Source organism: Emys orbicularis, chromosome 4 (assembly GCF_028017835.1).
Source record: "Emys orbicularis isolate rEmyOrb1 chromosome 4, rEmyOrb1.hap1, whole genome shotgun sequence".
Lineage (NCBI taxonomy): Eukaryota > Metazoa > Chordata > Testudines > Emydidae > Emys > Emys orbicularis.
This window is the reverse complement of record NC_088686.1, coordinates 135,843,376-135,861,248: the sequence shown is the minus strand read 5'-3', so window position 1 is coordinate 135,861,248 and position 17,873 is coordinate 135,843,376. Positions and strand designations below refer to the sequence as shown.

The 17,873-nt window shown below is 42.2% G+C and overlaps 1 protein-coding gene across 1 annotated transcript in view; it reads left to right on the top strand.

Annotated features, from left to right (window-relative positions):
• The window catches only part of SRPK1 (SRSF protein kinase 1), a 44,425-nt gene that overhangs the window by 13,063 nt on the left and 13,489 nt on the right, over positions 1 to 17,873 (top strand). Inside the window, exons 3-10 of the mRNA XM_065402343.1 lie at positions 5,952 to 6,070; positions 10,527 to 10,635; positions 11,074 to 11,161; positions 11,786 to 11,873; positions 13,559 to 13,665; positions 14,461 to 14,626; positions 15,914 to 15,939; positions 16,812 to 17,025. Coding sequence (XP_065258415.1) covers positions 5,952 to 6,070; positions 10,527 to 10,635; positions 11,074 to 11,161; positions 11,786 to 11,873; positions 13,559 to 13,665; positions 14,461 to 14,626; positions 15,914 to 15,939; positions 16,812 to 17,025 — 917 coding nt within the window. The remainder of the gene's footprint in view (positions 1 to 5,951; positions 6,071 to 10,526; positions 10,636 to 11,073; positions 11,162 to 11,785; positions 11,874 to 13,558; positions 13,666 to 14,460; positions 14,627 to 15,913; positions 15,940 to 16,811; positions 17,026 to 17,873) is intronic.

Genomic DNA, 17,873 nt, shown 5'->3' with positions numbered 1-17,873 from the left:
GTGTTGAATTTACTAAAGAGTAATTTACTGAGAATTTACTGAGGGAGTTAAGTATTCTTCAATGTTGACTATAAGTTGAATATTGATAAGAGCCCAATCCTACTGTCATGAGGGGAAATCTTAAACTGATTGAGATTTGCCTCAGTAAGTACTACAGAGTAAGATCCATAGTGTATAATTTTAAGTACTTCTATCAGAAAGCATTTTTAATTGCCAACAAACTCAGAAATTGTACATTAATGTCATACTTCTGCTGATCTGTTCCCCTTGTGAATTCCACAAAGCCGAAGATAAATGTGTGCTGAAATACCTTTATGGCATCCAAGAAAGATGCTGAACACCTGGCATTAGAAAGCTATGTCCAGTTAATATTTTTAAATGATTTAGAACATTCTCACATCTTTGTGTGATTTAACAAAGAATGAGGAGTTCTTTTTGTAACCACAGCTGCTGGAGTTTGGAATAACTTAAGAAAATGTTTCTTACCTTGAACACCCTCCATTTCCTGCTTTATTGCCCTGGGGTTTCTATATCAAAAGGGTTGGACTATCAGCAGTTAATGACACTCATGCTCATTGGAAGCTGTGAATCTAGTGGACTGTTGAATATGCAGTGTTGTTGTAGCCATGTTGTTCCCAGGATGATAGAGAGACAAGGCGGGTGAGATGATATCTTTGATTGGACCAACTTCGGTCAGTGAGAGACAAGCTTTTAAGCTTCCACAGAGCTCTTCTTCAGCTCTCTGTAAGCTCGAAAGCATGTCTCTCTCTCCAACAGAAGTTGGTCCCATAAAAGGCTGTCGAACAGGCAGATAAAATCAGGAGAGGCTTTTTCAGTTCAGGAAGATAAAACTGAATCGGACTGAATTCAGCATTTCTTCAGGGGAAGACTGTAGAACCAGGTAAACATCAAGGAAATCTGGTGAATCTATTTATATTCAACCCAGAGTATGACTAAATTTGCAGAAAGCTCAGCTGAGAGCAACCCCCTCAGTGTTGCTGCAAGGCCCTTTACCTGCAATGCAGTGCTATGCATCTGCAGCTAGGTGGTGGAGACACATCCTTTCTCTCCCTCCCTCTCGCACAAAGCTTTGCTGCTTTCAGGGAGAGCCAGCACTCCTCCAGTGGTGTGTGCACCTCTGCTGCCTGAACAATCTGCTAGCTGATTCTTTTTTAATGGCTCTTTCGAAAACTGTTGGTTCATCTTCAGGGGTATCTCTATCAATGGGAGTCCGTGCTTCGTGCAGGTAGGCTTTTCTTTTGTCTCGTGTGAACTACTGCTCTTCGTAAGGGCTTCCTTAGAGGGGAAAAAAGGACTTTTGTGTCCCTAGATGAAGACTTTTGTGGATTCCATGAAAGCTCTCACGCTTGCCTTAGAATACTGCAACTCGACGTCATCTTTTCTTCTTCCTTAAAATATTATCTGATCATGTGATTGCAGAGGCAAGCTGCAAATCTAGTTAACTCTTGAGATTAATTAGGAGGTAGAGGGAACAAATATAAAAATTCAAATCAGGGTGCATTTTAGTGTAGCATTGAGCATGATAGTTATAAAAATTATAGTCTCTAAATTCTGCTGAGTAGCTATATATCACCCAAGTGTGGTTTCTTTCGAGGCTTCTTTTAGCATTTTTGCCATATTGACAGCTATCTGCTTCTTACTCCCTCATTTTAAATACAGGCAATGGGGCTCTTGCTCTCTCCAGCAGCCCTATCTGCCTCTTTGTAGGCTAGGCTGTCTGGGTGAAAGATGCAGACAGGGTGGATGTTATGAGGTTTTTGTGTGAGAATATTTGGGGGTTTGGTTTGACTGAATTCTTGTTCTCTATTTAGTAGAGAGTTTAATCTTGTTACTTACTTTGACCATATTAGTGTCCCCTTTTGATCTGGCCCTGCAGTTGGCATTTTAGAAGTCAGGCTATTATGGGGAGTCTGATGCCTTCTAATGAATTTGAGTAGTAGAGCAAAGATAATTTGGAGGAGAGAATTTTTAATTTTAAATGCTATTATGAAGATCTGTTACATATGGCTAATAATAGGGGAATAATTAACTGTAATGTAGAACTGTCATGTCTTGCAAGACTGAATCTCAGCTGTGGGACAGTGCGAGATGCAAACTATAGGGTGCATCAGACACCAGATGGTCAATAGCCATGACATGTTGGTTCCATTTAGGATGGGGGGCAAAGGGGGGTTATAAATTTCCAGCAGAATGGCCTGGGTGGTTTCTGATAACTTCCTTGATGCAGGAAGAGCACTGCAAAGTACATCAGTGGTTTTCAAACATTCCGTTGTGGACCACTTAAGATGAATCTTCTTGTGGCCCCACTTTCTTGTTCCTGTCCCACACCTTCCCTGAAGCAACTATGTAGTACTTAGTTACATGAAGGGAAAAAAATCTTAGGGCAGTATTGAGGAGACTGACTGTGGTGGGTGTGGCTGCTGGATTTAAATTCCCTATTCTGTCTGCTGTTTTTCCTCCCCCTGGGTGTAAACTGGGTATTAGCACCCAAACCCTTCTCATTGCTGCAGCTCCCAAGGCTCTCATCCATCATAGCACGTCTGGATTACTGAAACCTTTTTTTCTCTGGCCTTGACTGTGCAGTCTTGCCCCACTCGGATCCATTTGGAATGCTGCTGCCGAGACAATTTTCCTAGCCTGCTGCTTTGACCATCTCACCGCTCTTTGTATCCCTCCACTGTCTCCCCCTTCTCTAGCACATCAGATATAAGCAACTTGTCTTCACTTTCAAACCTCTTCAAGGCCTATCCCCTTCCGACCCATCATTTATCATTCACTCCATCATCCACTTGCTAAGTTTTCAAACTGGTCCTTGAAAGGAGCAACATCCTTAAAGCCACTTCATTGTTGTTCTTCAAACCCCTCCTTAAAACTCCACTTTGCCATGGCTACAAAAAAAATTGACAACAGGTAGTCTGTTGGTGTGCTGAGACAGCTGACTATCATGCTGACCAATATTGTTTCCTTGTACTCCCCCATATGTCTGTATCCATCTGTGTCTTGTCTTAGGGCAGGACCACCTTTTTGTTCTATGCTTGTACAGCCCCTAGCCCGGTGGGCTCCTGATCCATAGGGAGTATTGCTAGGTGCTATGATAATACAAATAACACAGCCCTAGCCACACCATGTTCCTTTGCAGTTTGGTTCTGTCCTCTTGTATTTACTATCTGGCCTAGTTTTGGGGTAGCATACGAACTTGTTCCCTCTCTAATTTTCACCAAATAAAGTGACAGACTTCAGCTAGCTGTGCAGGGTGCAGAGAACTGCTTGGGTTTTTTCCATTTATTTTTAGCTTACAGTCGTGAACTAGGTCAAACTACAGTATTGGAAATCATTGCTGTTTGAATACAGATAGATGCATGCATCACTGTAGTGTGGTAATCTCCTGGAAATGTTCATGTGGTACAGTTCAGGACCAGTGATCTACATGACTTGTCAAGTGCTGAATTCTTAAAGCACAAGGCCTCATGATGCCCTAAAATACACAAGACCAACTGTCAAATTCTCTGGAGAACAGCAATACTGATAAGTTACATAAGTCTTAATAGGCTGCTAAGACTAATTGCCTTGTTCAGCTTATAAAAAAGGGTTGAAATCCTCATGAGTAGTGCAGCATATGCATGGGAAAGGGTTAAGTGAAACTTGCCTTCGCATCCCATGGCCTTCCATTAAAACCAAACCGATCACTTGTGCAAATGTAAATTGTATAGTGTGCTCCATGCTGTCCTAAGGTGACTAACGTGACTCTTATAGTTCAGTTCTGAACAGCTAAGACTGCAGTCCACATCTAATACTGTATTGACTAACGTAACCAGCACTTGCCTCAGGCTTAGTCTACGCTCCAGAGTTAGGTCAACGTAAGGCAACTTACGTCGACATAATTACGTTAGTGCACATATTACAGCCTTGCTCCTGCTGATGTAAGTGCCCTACTACACCGACATAAAACTCCACCTCCAGGAGAGGCTTATGTCGTAATTAGGGCAAGGTAGTGTCCTGTAGAAACTGTTACTTACATCAGCTGTTGGGTGTCATTCTTGTCAATTTCACTGCTCCATCCTGGAGCGGGGAGCCAGGTGTGCTCTCAGCCCTCCACGCCGCCCCTCTTAAGCTGGTGGAAGCGCTCCTGGTCAGGACGCGCACCTCTGGCAAAAAGAGGGTAGTGTGGACATGAACCACTGCGGTGGTTGTAAGTTGACCTAACATTTCTAGTGTAGACATGCCCTCAGTAATCATTGGGTTTTTTTGAGCAACGTGGTAATAGAATTTTAAGCAAGGTGGATGGGAGGCATCAATTATTAACTTATGAAAACACTAGTTGTAATACAGTAGAACTTTAATTCACACTGACTAGAAGATTCAATGTAAATGAATGGATCTTGTCTTAGTATGTCATGCTATAAAGAAAAGATGCGTTGATATATTTTGTCAACTAGTTTTTTTTATACTTCACTTCTAAAAATGCAGTCTTAGTGATGGTATATATCTACAGTGTTTGTACAGTGCCCAGCACAACGGGGCGCCGTTCTTGGTTAGCCCCTTAGTTACTACCATAATAAACATGATTGATAGAGACTGCATACTTTCTCGTGCATTATAGAAGATTGGTAGGATAACTCTGTGAAGGGGATTGATTAGCTCTGTAAGGTTTTATGTCTTAATAAATGTATTTTTCTATTTGCTTTAAAACAGACGAAAGACTTTCCTTTTTTCAGGACTTTCACTGTCTGTTACTAATGGCACAGTTAATGCAACTGATAAAGCACCTATTCTCTGCATTTCCCAGTACTTTATTACAATGGGATGATGACCTTCCTGCAGCCCTCAGTTAATAAGCATAAACTGAACACTGACAGCTAGCAACTAATGGCGAAGTGGGGAGAAAATGTTACTCTGGACCAGTTTCCATGGTTCCTTTGAGTGTTTCTGGATTTAGAAGGTATCATCCCTTAAAGGGACATTAACAGCTAGTTTCAGTATGTGGCTTTGAAACTGTCATACACTCAAATTTTAACTTAATGTTTTTGGGGATTTAAACATCCCCTTACAGCATTGGAAACCAAAATATTGTGCTGATGCACGAGAACCAGAAAGTGACACTGACCAACTTAACTTTGTTGTTCCTGCAGTCAACCTAGTACTACATGTATGGTGAAAAGCTAACTAGGCTCTGAAATTTTCATCTATAGACATCTCAGTTGTTAGTAAGAGAAAAGAGGGATCTTTTAAATCTCTTTCATCTTCTGTATTGGAGTACAAAAGGCACAGGTTTTAAAATGGCAGCCACTTAATTCTTTTCTTAAAGAGCAAGTTTTTAATTCCTCTTTCCTTGCAAGATATCTGTTCGACTCCTAAAGTCTAACTGGTTTATACCAACCCCTCCTCAAAGCAGATGGTGAAAGTCTGCTTCACTGAGAAGGGACTGCAGTATCCAAGCAATGTCACTGAATCCTCTTAATCGGGGACGGTTTCATGTAATGGGCATGACATCAGTCTTAAACTAATTAACGTTTTTTTACTCATTTATGGTCCTCAGATTCAATATAAATAGTGCTTTAAAATATAAATTGCTAAAAAACCTCACCGACTTGAAATCTTTAGTGTGAAAAGAGACTGGAAGAACTCCTGAGGTCAGTAACTTATCTCAGTGGTATCAGCTGGGTTTTAACTCATTGTAAAAATTGTGCACGCTTCTTGTTCTGACTATAAAAAATGCCTCTAGAGAACAGTCAGTTGCGTTTCTCAGATATGAAGAGGAAAGAGCTGCTGTTTATATGCCACCTGGCATTTCTAACCTGGGAGTAAAAGCCTTTAAATGTGAGAGTAGGTTTTCTGAAGGCCACTTACTACTGTTCTCTTATCCCCTCTCCAATTCTTTCTGTTGAATTGAAACCTAATGTGTCTGCACCTTTATGTTCATACCTTCTCAGGCCTGAAACTCAACATCGAGGCCCTGCTACTCATTCAGAGAATGATCTCCCTGAACAAGAGGAGGAAATCCTGGGATCAGATGATGATGAACAGGAGGATCCAAATGATTACTGTAAAGGTGAGAGGTTGCCTCTTTAGACTCTTGCTAAATACAGTTTGGTGGCATTCTCTCCCCTGTGGGCATTAAGACTGTGGTCAATTACAGACTTATATCAGTATAACTGTCGCTCAGGGGTGTGAAAAATCCACACCCCATGAGTGACATAATTATACCGATCTAACTCAGGTGTAAACAGTGCTATGTCGGCGAGAGAGCTTCTCCCGTTGACATAACTACCGTGGAAGTGGATTAGCTACACGGACGAGAGAAGCTCTCCTCCAGTAGGCAGAGACGTATCTTCACTTAAGCACTACAGCTGCGCTGATGCAGTTAGTGTAGACTCTGTCCCTTGTCTCCTAAGAGGTATGCACAGCGAGAGAGAGACTGTATTTCCTTGGTGGATAAAGAGAGTCTGTCAGAATGGGAAGCTAACTTGTGACTACTGTGATGTGGATATTAGAATTGTTGGTTGATAAGATTCTTAAACCTTTCTACTCTTGTTCGTGAGGTTTCCCATCACTCGGGAAGAGGTTCCTTTTGGCTATCAAACCAAGCCAGGATCTGCTTGAAATTTTACCTCTAAGATGTGGGGATAAGTTTGGTCCTCACTGTTCTGTCTGTGTTAACTTGCATACTTTGCAATCTGATCATTGGGACACTTGACAAATCCATTACCCATCTGCCTCGAAGAGGAAAGAATTAGCTGAGCTCTCCTTGGAAGGTGCATTTGTCAGCTGTGGAAGGGAGAAGAGTCAAGGTTCTGAGACTTTAATCTCTGCTTATGGCCGCATTTTTTGAAGTCACGTTAAGATGGTAAAGCCATGCAGCTGCACCTACCTATTCTATTCTCCTTTTTTTTTTTTTTTTAAAGGTCATCTGAAAGGCTCTTTACCTGTCAAGATCTGAGCTGAGGGTTCTGTTTTTAATGCATCATTTAAGGATGTCATCAGTGCTCAGATTATTCACACAAACAAATTTATGGGTATATTTTCTAAGACAGCACACTTAGGTGTCCAGCTCTCTTTGACTTTCAATGGGAATTGGGCACCTACCTCCTATTTTTGCCTTTGAGAACCCCTCTAGGCTCTGCAGCCCTCTAACATGCCTGTAACATACCAAAGATTCTCACACAACTGGTAGCAACAGTTCACAGGCTTTCGAAACCATGCTCTAAGGATGGCTGTGCCCGCTGCTTTTGTGATGATCTGCACTGGTGAAGTGCTAATGTAGATCGCAAACACTCACCTAGCAACTGATTCACAGCATTTGGTTCTCCCAGTGCAATCCCTGAATGCTACTGCCCACTCTTCAGTGATAACTTGTCTTTGACAGCTCAATACACTGACTCTGTCTTCTGTCAAGATGGCTACATGAAAACAGCCCAGATCAACAAGACACAAATATAACAAAAAAGCAGCTTCTCATTTTGAAAACTCTTCTGTTTTGTTTTTTCCCCTGTCCCCTTCCCTTGGTATTCTCCTGAAAAGATAAGAGGAAATGCATGCACATTTCTGAAAATAGAATGGAGTCAGTTATGCCCACCATATTTGTGCAAGTAAACCCACTTCTCTACCATGCTCTCCTTGCAGAGCTCCTCTGGCGTAATTAAGGGAATGGGGAGAACTCTGGCCTACACAGAGAGACCCAGAGCATTCCTGTCATTGGATCCTGAGGGAGAAACATGAAAAACTTTATTCAGCTACAAAGTAAAATAAAAACAAAATGAAAGGGGAAAAAACTATCAAAGAAATGAATGAAAGGAATAAAATAAACTTCTTCCCTCCCTGTAGCATATTCTGGATCTCTGGGCCCACAGCTCTTCATGCAGGTCAGAACCATTCAATGCAGGCAGTGGGGGGAAAAGCAAAAAAGGGAACAAGTGTTAAGTCTACACTGTAGACAGTAGGTATTATATACTTTGTCCACGGGGCTGTCCCTGACATTTTGGAATGGGTGTAGTATCTCGCCCCTCTATGAGCTGAGGGGTGAAAACATTATCCATAGGTTCTACAGCACCAGCAGGGAGGGCTATGTATAGACACTGTATACACCTAAAACAAATACATGGGATAGGTGTACTGCCCTGGGTCCATCACAGTAGTGCAAGTTACAGTGGAGCACTTATCAACAGTACGTGCAGGAAAGTGTGTTGCTTTTGGTGGTGTTGGCACAAACGGTAGCAAGAGCGAGCGAGCCCTGGATGAGTTTTGCCAGGTAAATAACAGTAGAAACATTGACAAACTGTTATTAAATAGACTTAGTTACAAACACCTGTCTTAAAAGGAATGTTAAGATTGAAAAGTCACGCTTTCAAAAGTTAGGAAATGCCAGAAATAAGGTTGTCCATGCAACATTAATTCAGCCCCCTTGTGCATGTGTATTGTGACAGTCTTGAATTATGATCACACTTTTTTTCACAGGCCCATGTCTCATTCAGTACACGGGATTGGATGTTGCTCACTGTATGGATAGTTATTGAATATTTTGTCTTCTTACTATTCAGCAGTGTCTGTATCTTATTTACTGCACACCCTTCAGACCCTGTCCTGAATACAGAATTTATTAATTTCCTTGTGGGCTTTTTAATGACACTCATCACCATAGAATGAGTGTTTCCAAATAATTTATCATCACAGCGCCTTTGAGATAAGGTGGTGGTATCCCCATATTACGGCTGAGGAACTGAGGCACAGAGATTAAGCCAAAAGTATCCGCTAATATGAGTGCCTAATTTGAGACCACTAGGGTTTGATTTTTTTTCCCCAGAGTGCTTAGGGGGTTTATAGCACTTGATCTATTTAGAATAGATCTCCATTGCCTTCAGTTGCAGCAGAGTGTGCTCAGCACTTCTGCAGCTCAAGCCCCAGGTATCTCTAATTGTGTACTCAGAAAATGAAGAACAAATTAATAGCCACTTATGAGAGATCTCATTTTAAGTGACTTGCCCAGTATATTATTGAAACCTTATGGCAGAAGCAAAGAGAGAATTCACTTCTCCAAAGTGGCATTCAAATTCCTTAACTATCCTTTCCCTTCCTGCAGTCTCCTGCCTCCTTCACAACACTTACTCCAATTCTGCAGCAAAATGAGATAGGGATTCTATAGACAGCAGTCTCATTCACTACACAGTTGTGATTTAATCCCTGAGCAACATCCATTTTGTGCATTGAATGAGGCAGAGATTTTGTGGGGGGGAAAATAGTATGAAGTAAGTATTCACCCAGGAAAGCTTATGCTCCAAAACGTCTGTTAGTCTATAAGGTGCCACAGGACACTCTGTCACTTTTATGTGATCATGTTACTAAAGACTCTCAGTGCATACGCATAAGGGGACCAAAGAAATGTTGCACAGGAAATCTTAATTATAGCATTTTCTAAATTCTTAGTGCTTGATTTAATGTTCTTTTAACACAGGAAAATGCATAAAAACATCATTTTGAAAAGGAGCTGGACTCCTACATGGGTCATGAGAATGGTTTGACCCTTTAGATCACCGCACAGACTTCTGCCACTTGAGCTAATGGAGTAGCTGATAGCAGTAGCAGGCTGCCATCTTTGTGGATCAGCCACTAGAGGGAGATGAAATGTACACTTTTCCAGGGGGTTTCCACAGATACTTGTCATCGGCAGGTATGTTAGACTCTGGAATCCAGGGTTCAATTCCAAGTTCTATAAGGTTGTGTGTTGTAATGGTTACAGAGACCCCTCTGCCCCTGTCCCCTCCAGCCGCCTTTAGTTTCCCTGTCCCTGGCTTTTCATCCCTCTGCATATTTCAGTGATGCTACTTTCTTCTCCCATGCTGCCCAGACACCAGGAGGGGGGACATTGGGAATACAGGAGAGACAATATCCCTGCTCTCCATTCTGGTGTCTGATGCCGCAGCTCCCTCTAGCAATCAAGAGGAGCAATTTTGGGAAAGTTCTACTCAAGCCTGGGATGAATCATGCTCATTTTGCTGGTGTGGATAGTACATGTGCAGTCCAGCCCACACAGGAGCTGTGTGGGGATGGCTCATGCTCAGTGCATCTGAGACCTTCAGGGAAATTAGCTGCCAAACTCTTAACACATCTCTGCTCAGCATCTGTAAACAGTTTTCAGAGGCTTATAGTCTGGTCTAATTTGGGGATTTTTTTCCCCACTGGGGTAGGAAAAGATTCATCCCTGACACCAGCATAACCTCCTTCTTTGCCTATAAAAGCACCTTCATACTAAATCATTCTAGGTCAACTTTAATTAGAGCATATTTATTTTCATATAAACTTAGTGGGTTTTTTACAAAATGCCAAGGAGGAAACAGTGAGGCTACTCTAGCAGCATTCACATGGAGAAAACACGCATGTGCCCATTATGTTTAACTAGCCTATCAAAATGTGTTGAGTGAATTTTTCCTAAGCCTTGGTTTGTGCTCCACCTGTCTGTTCTTTGACATCCATATGATGGTTTGAACTGATAACTTCCCATTTACTTCTTCCAGGTGGTTATCATCTTGTGAAAATAGGAGATCTATTCAATGGGCGATACCATGTGATCCGGAAACTAGGATGGGGGCACTTTTCCACGGTGTGGCTATCTTGGGACATTCAGTAAGGTTTTTGTTCTTTTGCTGGCATTTCTGCCAAGAATCCAGAGTAGATAATCTTTGCACAGATAAGACTAGCATACTTCTCTTATGATCTTACATGTGCTGTGCTTACAATGTCAGAAAAGATGATTGCGTTAGCATGTGCACAGGTATTAACATTTACATTGCATGCATGTATGTAGAAAGAATGCTTGTGTGTTCAGCTGTTTCTGTTCCAGCACTTCAGGCCAGTCAAAGTATAGTTTGCCTTAAATGTATAAGGCAAGGAAAACTAACTGGGTTTTGTAAGAGCCCTACAGACAGTTTTCACATGAGTGAATTGGAGCTTATCTTCCTGTGTTATTAAAGAAACAATCCATAATAACCGGGTCTTGCATGCAAGTGAATTAAGAGAATTTAGGAGACCACTTATCACTAACTTGCTATGTCTGTGTTTAAGAGGGAAAAGGTTTGTGGCGATGAAAGTAGTGAAGAGTGCTGAGCACTACACAGAAACAGCACTGGATGAAATCAAACTGCTGAAATCGGTGAGTGCCTGAAGGCAGAAAGCTCTGTTCAGCTTTGTCCATTTTCAGAGTTAATACCCCACTCAGTTTGGAAAATGGATCCTGTACTCAGGGATCATCTCTTGGTTCCACAGTACATGGGAGGGTTGTGTTACAGACAAATCTGGTGGGTCCTATTTTTGTTTGATCCATAAAGGGGTAAAAGTAAGCAAAGCTGACAGATTTATTTAAGGAACACAGTCCAGGTTTTAACCTCTTTTACGTGGTGCTACTTTATCTCCTCCATGGGACCTGGTCATAACCAATATTCATGGTAGTCCCTGATGGTCATACAATAATTGAAACTCTGTGCCTCATAATCTCCACTTTGCACCTCCCAGAGCTGGTGTCTTTGCTTTTCATTTAAGTTTTATTGGTCAGATGATAAAATATTAATGTTATGTGCTGTTTAATGGATTGTAGGGAAGGTTGGAGGAGGGTATGCACCATTCTGGGATCTACCAGCACTGCTTAGCTCAGCTCCTACTTTTCCCCTTTCCTGAGGGCCCCTGAGGAGAGGGGAAAACATGTTACACACCCAGTGATGTCTAGCCCAATAATTTTATGAAATGATTTATCTCCTGTTCCTTATCTTCCTCCACGCAGGTCCGCAACACTGACCCCAATGATCCAAATAGAGAGATGGTGGTTCAGTTATTAGATGACTTCAAGATCTCAGGAGTGAATGGCTCCCGTATCCTTTTATAGAACAAATGACAGAGCACAGAATTGAATGAGTGTGGGAGTTTCCTGTGCAGCTCTCTTGCCAGTGGGAGGTGAACAATGTCCATGCAGCCGTTTTACTGTCCAAAGCAAATCTCCAATAAAACAGTCCTCTCCCAGTGGGCCTTATAGCTCCCTGCAGAGGATAGGCCTAGAATAATCCATCACCATGTATGGTGTGAAGGACAATGTTGCTGAGTCATGATTTAATATGCAAGACAGCATGACTGCGCTTGATTAGAGCTGAATGGCACAGCATCTTGGAGTTTTCTTCTTTCATCCTTGACCAGGCCACATGCAGCCTTTTATTAAAATCCCTGACTAAAAAATAAAGCATTGCACAATATCAGAGATTTATCTGCTGGTGCTGAGTGCAAACTATATAATTATTGCTTATAATTTAGCAGCATAGGTGAGCTTCTAACTAAGAGGGTCTGCTTTGGCAGCCTTACAGGCCTAATATAGTTTCTAAAACGCAACCTTATGACCTGCTTGGGAACTGGGAACTCTTAATATTGGATTGTCAAAGATCCTGTGTATGTTTGTATATCAAGAACAAAGGCAGACTCTCAAGTGTTCTTTGTGACATGAAACACTTTACTGGGGTTCTCCATAAAGTGTGTTCTAGACTTCTGGCCCCAGAACTTTCCTTTGTAGCCTACACCCCTCCTTTGCGGAATGAGTGACTCATTTACTTCACTGGGAGTCAGTAGTATATTGCAGAGGGAGAATCTGACCCTAGACGGTAAGTTTTCTAATGTTTATACCTAAAGGAAAACGCAGGACAGTGCTATGAATAAAGTCCAACTCTGCTGCTTAGCTGCAGTGGGAAAGGATATTCTCTAGAGAGCACAAAATCAGAGCAGCTCAGTCCATTGCTGCAAAGAAAGTGATGGAAACATTCCTGTTAATCTTTTCTTATGTAAAAAGAAGAGTCTTAGTCTAATTTTGACTTGACGCAGCTCCTTCAATGTTGCTTTAAATTCAGGCAAGAAGAATGCATATACACACTACCTAGGAGATGAAGAAAAATAATATCATGAACTTTAAGAGCTAGGCTTTTGAACAGCAAATTCTTAATATTGAACCTGTCTCAGAAGTGGCCTCATCAGTTTACACCATTTTTACCTGTGAAACACAAACAGTATTGAAGTTCGGGCCTGTGAAAAGTGAAAGTAGCTTTAGAAAAAAAGCTGGGAGAGAAATAACGTGGCTTGATCTATGGATTGAGAATTCAGTTCTTTGGTCAGAGTTCATAAAGAGATCTGGGGTGAGAGCCAAGATCATTTGGGAATTTGCTCAGCTAGGCAGTGTGTTTAAATGCTAGCAGCAGTTCAGACATAGCCCATTGTACAGATGGCCTCTTCCCAGAATTTGGTATTACTGCTATACCACCATTGCTCCAAATGAGCTGCATTCTTAGTTATTTTAAGTTTTATGTTGCCACTAACAGTGCCGGTCATTGTTTTCTCTCACATTTGCTGCTCCAAATACCTAGACAGCTACCTGTGCTGGGAAGGAAAGGAAGTTGGTAGGAGCTGCAACATCAGGTGGCAGAGGCGGTTCCTTGGGGTTAGATTTATTTTCAGCGCTGTCTAAGAATCCTGGGGGCTCCTTGGGTCAGGATGTCCCTCTTTCTCCTTGACTCTACTGCAGATATCTGTATGGTGTTTGAAGTTTTAGGGCATCATCTCCTGAAGTGGATCATCAAGTCAAATTACCAGGGCCTTCCACTCCCCTGTGTCAAAAGAATCATCCAACAGGCACGTTCCAGCTCTCACTGAATTAATACCCTGACCCCAGTGAGAACTGTTTTGTGACTATAATTGCTTTTCCATCAAATGCAGGGAATGAGACTTGAAGACAAATTCATAGTGGTACATGTTCTCATAAAATAACTAAAATAAGTGGTTTCAGTGGTCAGTACCTGCATTCTGTTTAGCTGAGGAGGTCTGCTTTGAGCAGTGAGTGTGCGTAACATAAATTTCTGTATGCTAGCTATAACCATTTAAACTTAATAGCACAAAACTGGCTGGCTTGGCTTTTCACCCCCTCTTCCCCTCCAAATCTTGTTGCCCCTGGGGGGAAGGTAAGTCCCCTCCCCTTTTCCACAATGAGTAGTTCCCTTTATAGTTTTATAAGCTCACTCTTCACTGACTGCAGCACTTGTTTATGGGGGAGGAGGAGGACCATATACTTTTCCCCTTACCCTTGTAAATAACTAAGAGGGAAATGTTTCTGGGGGGTCAGATGGGAGGGAGAAGGCTTAGAGTATTAAAATTCAAGGGAATTATTCCTTAAGTACCTGTAGGTTGAGGAATAGAGGCGAAGATAGCATTTTATGATAATTGCCTAGTTAAAGTTGTATGCAAACTTCCTTTTAACTCCGTAGTAACCATACTCCAGGATAATAGCCCTGAGGTTTAACTTAAAAGAACTTCCTGTTTGTTTGTTACCTAGATAACTATAGAATTTTGATTATTTTCTCACCCTTTCACATCCGGGTTGCTCATTGTGTGCATCTCTTGAATATCTATTTTCTTCTCTCCTATGTGCAGGTTCTGCAGGGTCTGGATTACTTGCACACAAAGTGTCGGATCATCCATACAGATATTAAACCCGAGAACATTCTGCTGTGTGTAAATGACCAGTACATCCGCAGGCTGGCTGCGGAAGCAACAGAATGGCAGAGATCTGGGGCGCCCCCTCCTTCTGGCTCTGCAGGTGCCTTTTCTATGGAAAACTTGCAGAGTCCAAAGAGATTGTAATTGATCTGACAAGGGAAAATCCTCTAGTTCTTGTCTCAGCATTGTGAAGCAAAGGAACAGCATTGCAAATCATTTCTATAAAGCCAGTCGTAAACTGCAGTACTAGTCATGTGTTCCCACAAGAAGCTTACCAGTGTAAAAACAGCGTACATGATCATTAACATCTGCTTTTAATGTTGGTCTGACATATATTAGGTGGTAAAATAGTCATTTGTAAAGCATTCTCAGTCTCCTACAGAAAGCACTATATAAATGTCAAGTGTTATTTTCTTAAGCGCTGTTTTGAGTGCATGTGGTAGGTCAGTGCTCGGATGTGTTCTATAAAAGCTTACCTCCTTGAGTGCTTTATAAAGTGGAAAATTCCTTTCCTTATACAATTCTGTGGATGTATTTTGGCAAACTCTCTTGATGAAATGACATGAGCACTACCCATTTACCATCTTGCAGGGCAGGCCTGAAAGGAGATTAAACCTATAGAAGTGGTTTCCCTGTTGTGTGAATGCAATATTTAGTTTATGGCAGAGGCCAGGCTTCATTCTTGTTTGAAGTCTCCACATACATTCTCAACACTCCTCCTTGGCATTTTGATATGTGCCAGTGCGCAGTCCCCAGGAACTGTTGGTCTCTGGCAGTCTCTACGATATGCAAAGTGCAGCCTCTGACTGAGGCCAACACAGTACAGCGTGGGCTGGCTAGGTGAATATGCTCCCTCACAGTTTTGGTATTCTGACTGCCAAGGTCCCAGTTGACATCTTGGCTTAAGCAAGGTGCACAACGCATGAAGCAAATATCCTATCATGCTGTTACATACTTTAGTCCCCTTTTTCTGTCACCAGTTAAGTGAGTCTGCTGTCCAGTCTGGTTAATTGAAGCTTGACTCGGCTAACAGAAATGTTCTGCAGTATATTCTTTCTGGCAGGCTGCTGCTATCCCTCTTTTGAGAATTGAGGCTTTCAGAATTGGAGGATGCACTTGAGTTTTGTTACTAGTCCATATAGAAATAAGACACTGATGTATTCCCTATATACATAGGGAGAAAAGGAAGCAATCACTGTTTGTTCTTTTCGGTACAGCTTTACATTTCAACAGTACCTGGTATCAACAGGGAAACAAAGTGGGCTCTATGGAAGATGTTCCTGGCTTCCAATCATTCCTTTTTATTTTTGCTCATGTGATATTTTTACTGCAGTGTGATTGCAATCTGTAATACAAGCATGCTAACTTATTTCTCTTTCTCTTCCAGTGAGTACTGCACCCCAGCCCAAACCAGTAAGTATGGTAACTAACTTTTTTCTTCCTTTATAAGCAAGTGTAAATGTGTGCTGTCTACATACATTCAGGTGTACAGCTTGTTTAGAATAGTTCTGTGCTTTTGTTCTATAATACGCTAAGTGGTAGGGAATCCTACTTTGAGACCCAAATAGAAGAAGTAGAAGTGTGAACAAGTTCAATGTATGGCTGTTTACTCAACACACTGAAGGTTTAAATTCCTGTGTTACAGGTACAGCTAGTCACAGAATGATGTCCAATAACAGTAGTTGTGCAGTAGCAGCTTCCCAAGATAACTAGCATTTTCCAGAGTTCAGTGCTCTTAGAGCATCATCAATCATTAACTATGGTTAATGAGGCGCTGTGCTATTAAAGTGGCCCAAGTGGGGTGGAGCTTTTAAAAATCAGTGATCTTCAGTAATGTCAGCTATTTTGCAGATTTGAATCTGATCCATGTACCGTGACAAAGCTGTTGCTATCTAATGGGCATTTGGCCTGTGAGAGAGAGAGTGCATCATCAGAGTACACATCTCAAAAATGCCACCAGGCTTGACCCCTGTCATGGCATTCCCAGTGGATGGTCCCAGGATTGCATGGGTTATGGAGACTGAACTCCTTTCCCTCCTATGAGGATGGATTTCTCAGATCAGGGCTGAAGCCCATTGGCTTGGCAGTAGGTGAAGGCCTTCCCAGCTGTGGGATCTGTTCTGTGGGTGAGACAGGACTTTTCAGTCTCCAGGTTTGTCAGGTGAAGACTTCACACAAGCTCTGAAAGAATTCACTAAAAACTAAAACCTGACTGTAGCTTGGGGTTTTATTGGAATAAATACCAAGCCAGATGTGTGTGAGAGTTGTCTGCCATTTCCCTGCAGGCTGACAAAATGTCAAAGAATAAGAAAAAAAAATTGAAGAAAAAGCAGAAACGGCAGGCGGAACTACTGGAGAAGCGAATGCAGGAGATAGAGGAGATGGAGAAGGAGGCAAGCCCTGTACAAACACAGCCTGAAGAGCAGGAAGAAGCTCGGAACCCTCTTGAGATGCTCTTAAAAGAGAGCCCACCTGATGAAGGGGTACCAGGAAAGCTGGGTATGGATCCGGAATATCACATGGGCGTGTGTGTTTAAACAGAGCACAGTAACGTTCCTTCAACCACACTGTTAAAATTGCAGTGTACATCTCTGCAGCATGTGGTGATCAGGCCTCGAATGCTGGCCACTGCTCTGCAGTTGAATTGCCACCGCATTCCACTAACACTGTATCCATGCTATGGATAGTAGTCTACATTGCAAGTGCTGTAGCGTAGACACTTACAATGACGGAAGGCATTTTTCTGTCTCCTAGTAAATCCACCCCCGACCCCATCCCAAGACTGTAACGAGATCAGTACAGGAATTCTTCCATTGACCTAGCTGTGTCAAAAATGGGGGTTAGGTCAAGCTAACTGCGCCTCATGGCGCATGACATTTTGCACAGCCCTGAGCGATGTAGCTAGATTTACCTAAGGTTTTAGGTGCAGACCAGGTGGAGGCAATTCCACCATAACTATGTCAGTGCAGCCATGCCAGTATAACTCCATAGCGTAGACACAGTCTATGCTGACAGAAGGGGTTTTTCCATCAGTGTACAAACACCACCTCCCCAAACAACGTTCGCTATGCCGACCTGACCCATATTGTAGCTATGTCAGCCAAAGAACACTTCCGTTGACGTAGCGACGTCAGTCAGGAGTTAGGTGTTTTTTTGTTTTGTTTTTCCACACCACTGACCGACGTGGCTATGTTCACCTAACTTAAGTGTAGACCAAGCCTGAGTCTGAGCAGGGACTAGGAAGTCTTGTGCTGGTAAAAGTGGATTAAAGAAGCATTGCATTCAGCTGTTCTGTGCGAATGTGCTAATTTTTTGGGCTTACTTAAGGTCTTGCTATAGCTGTTACT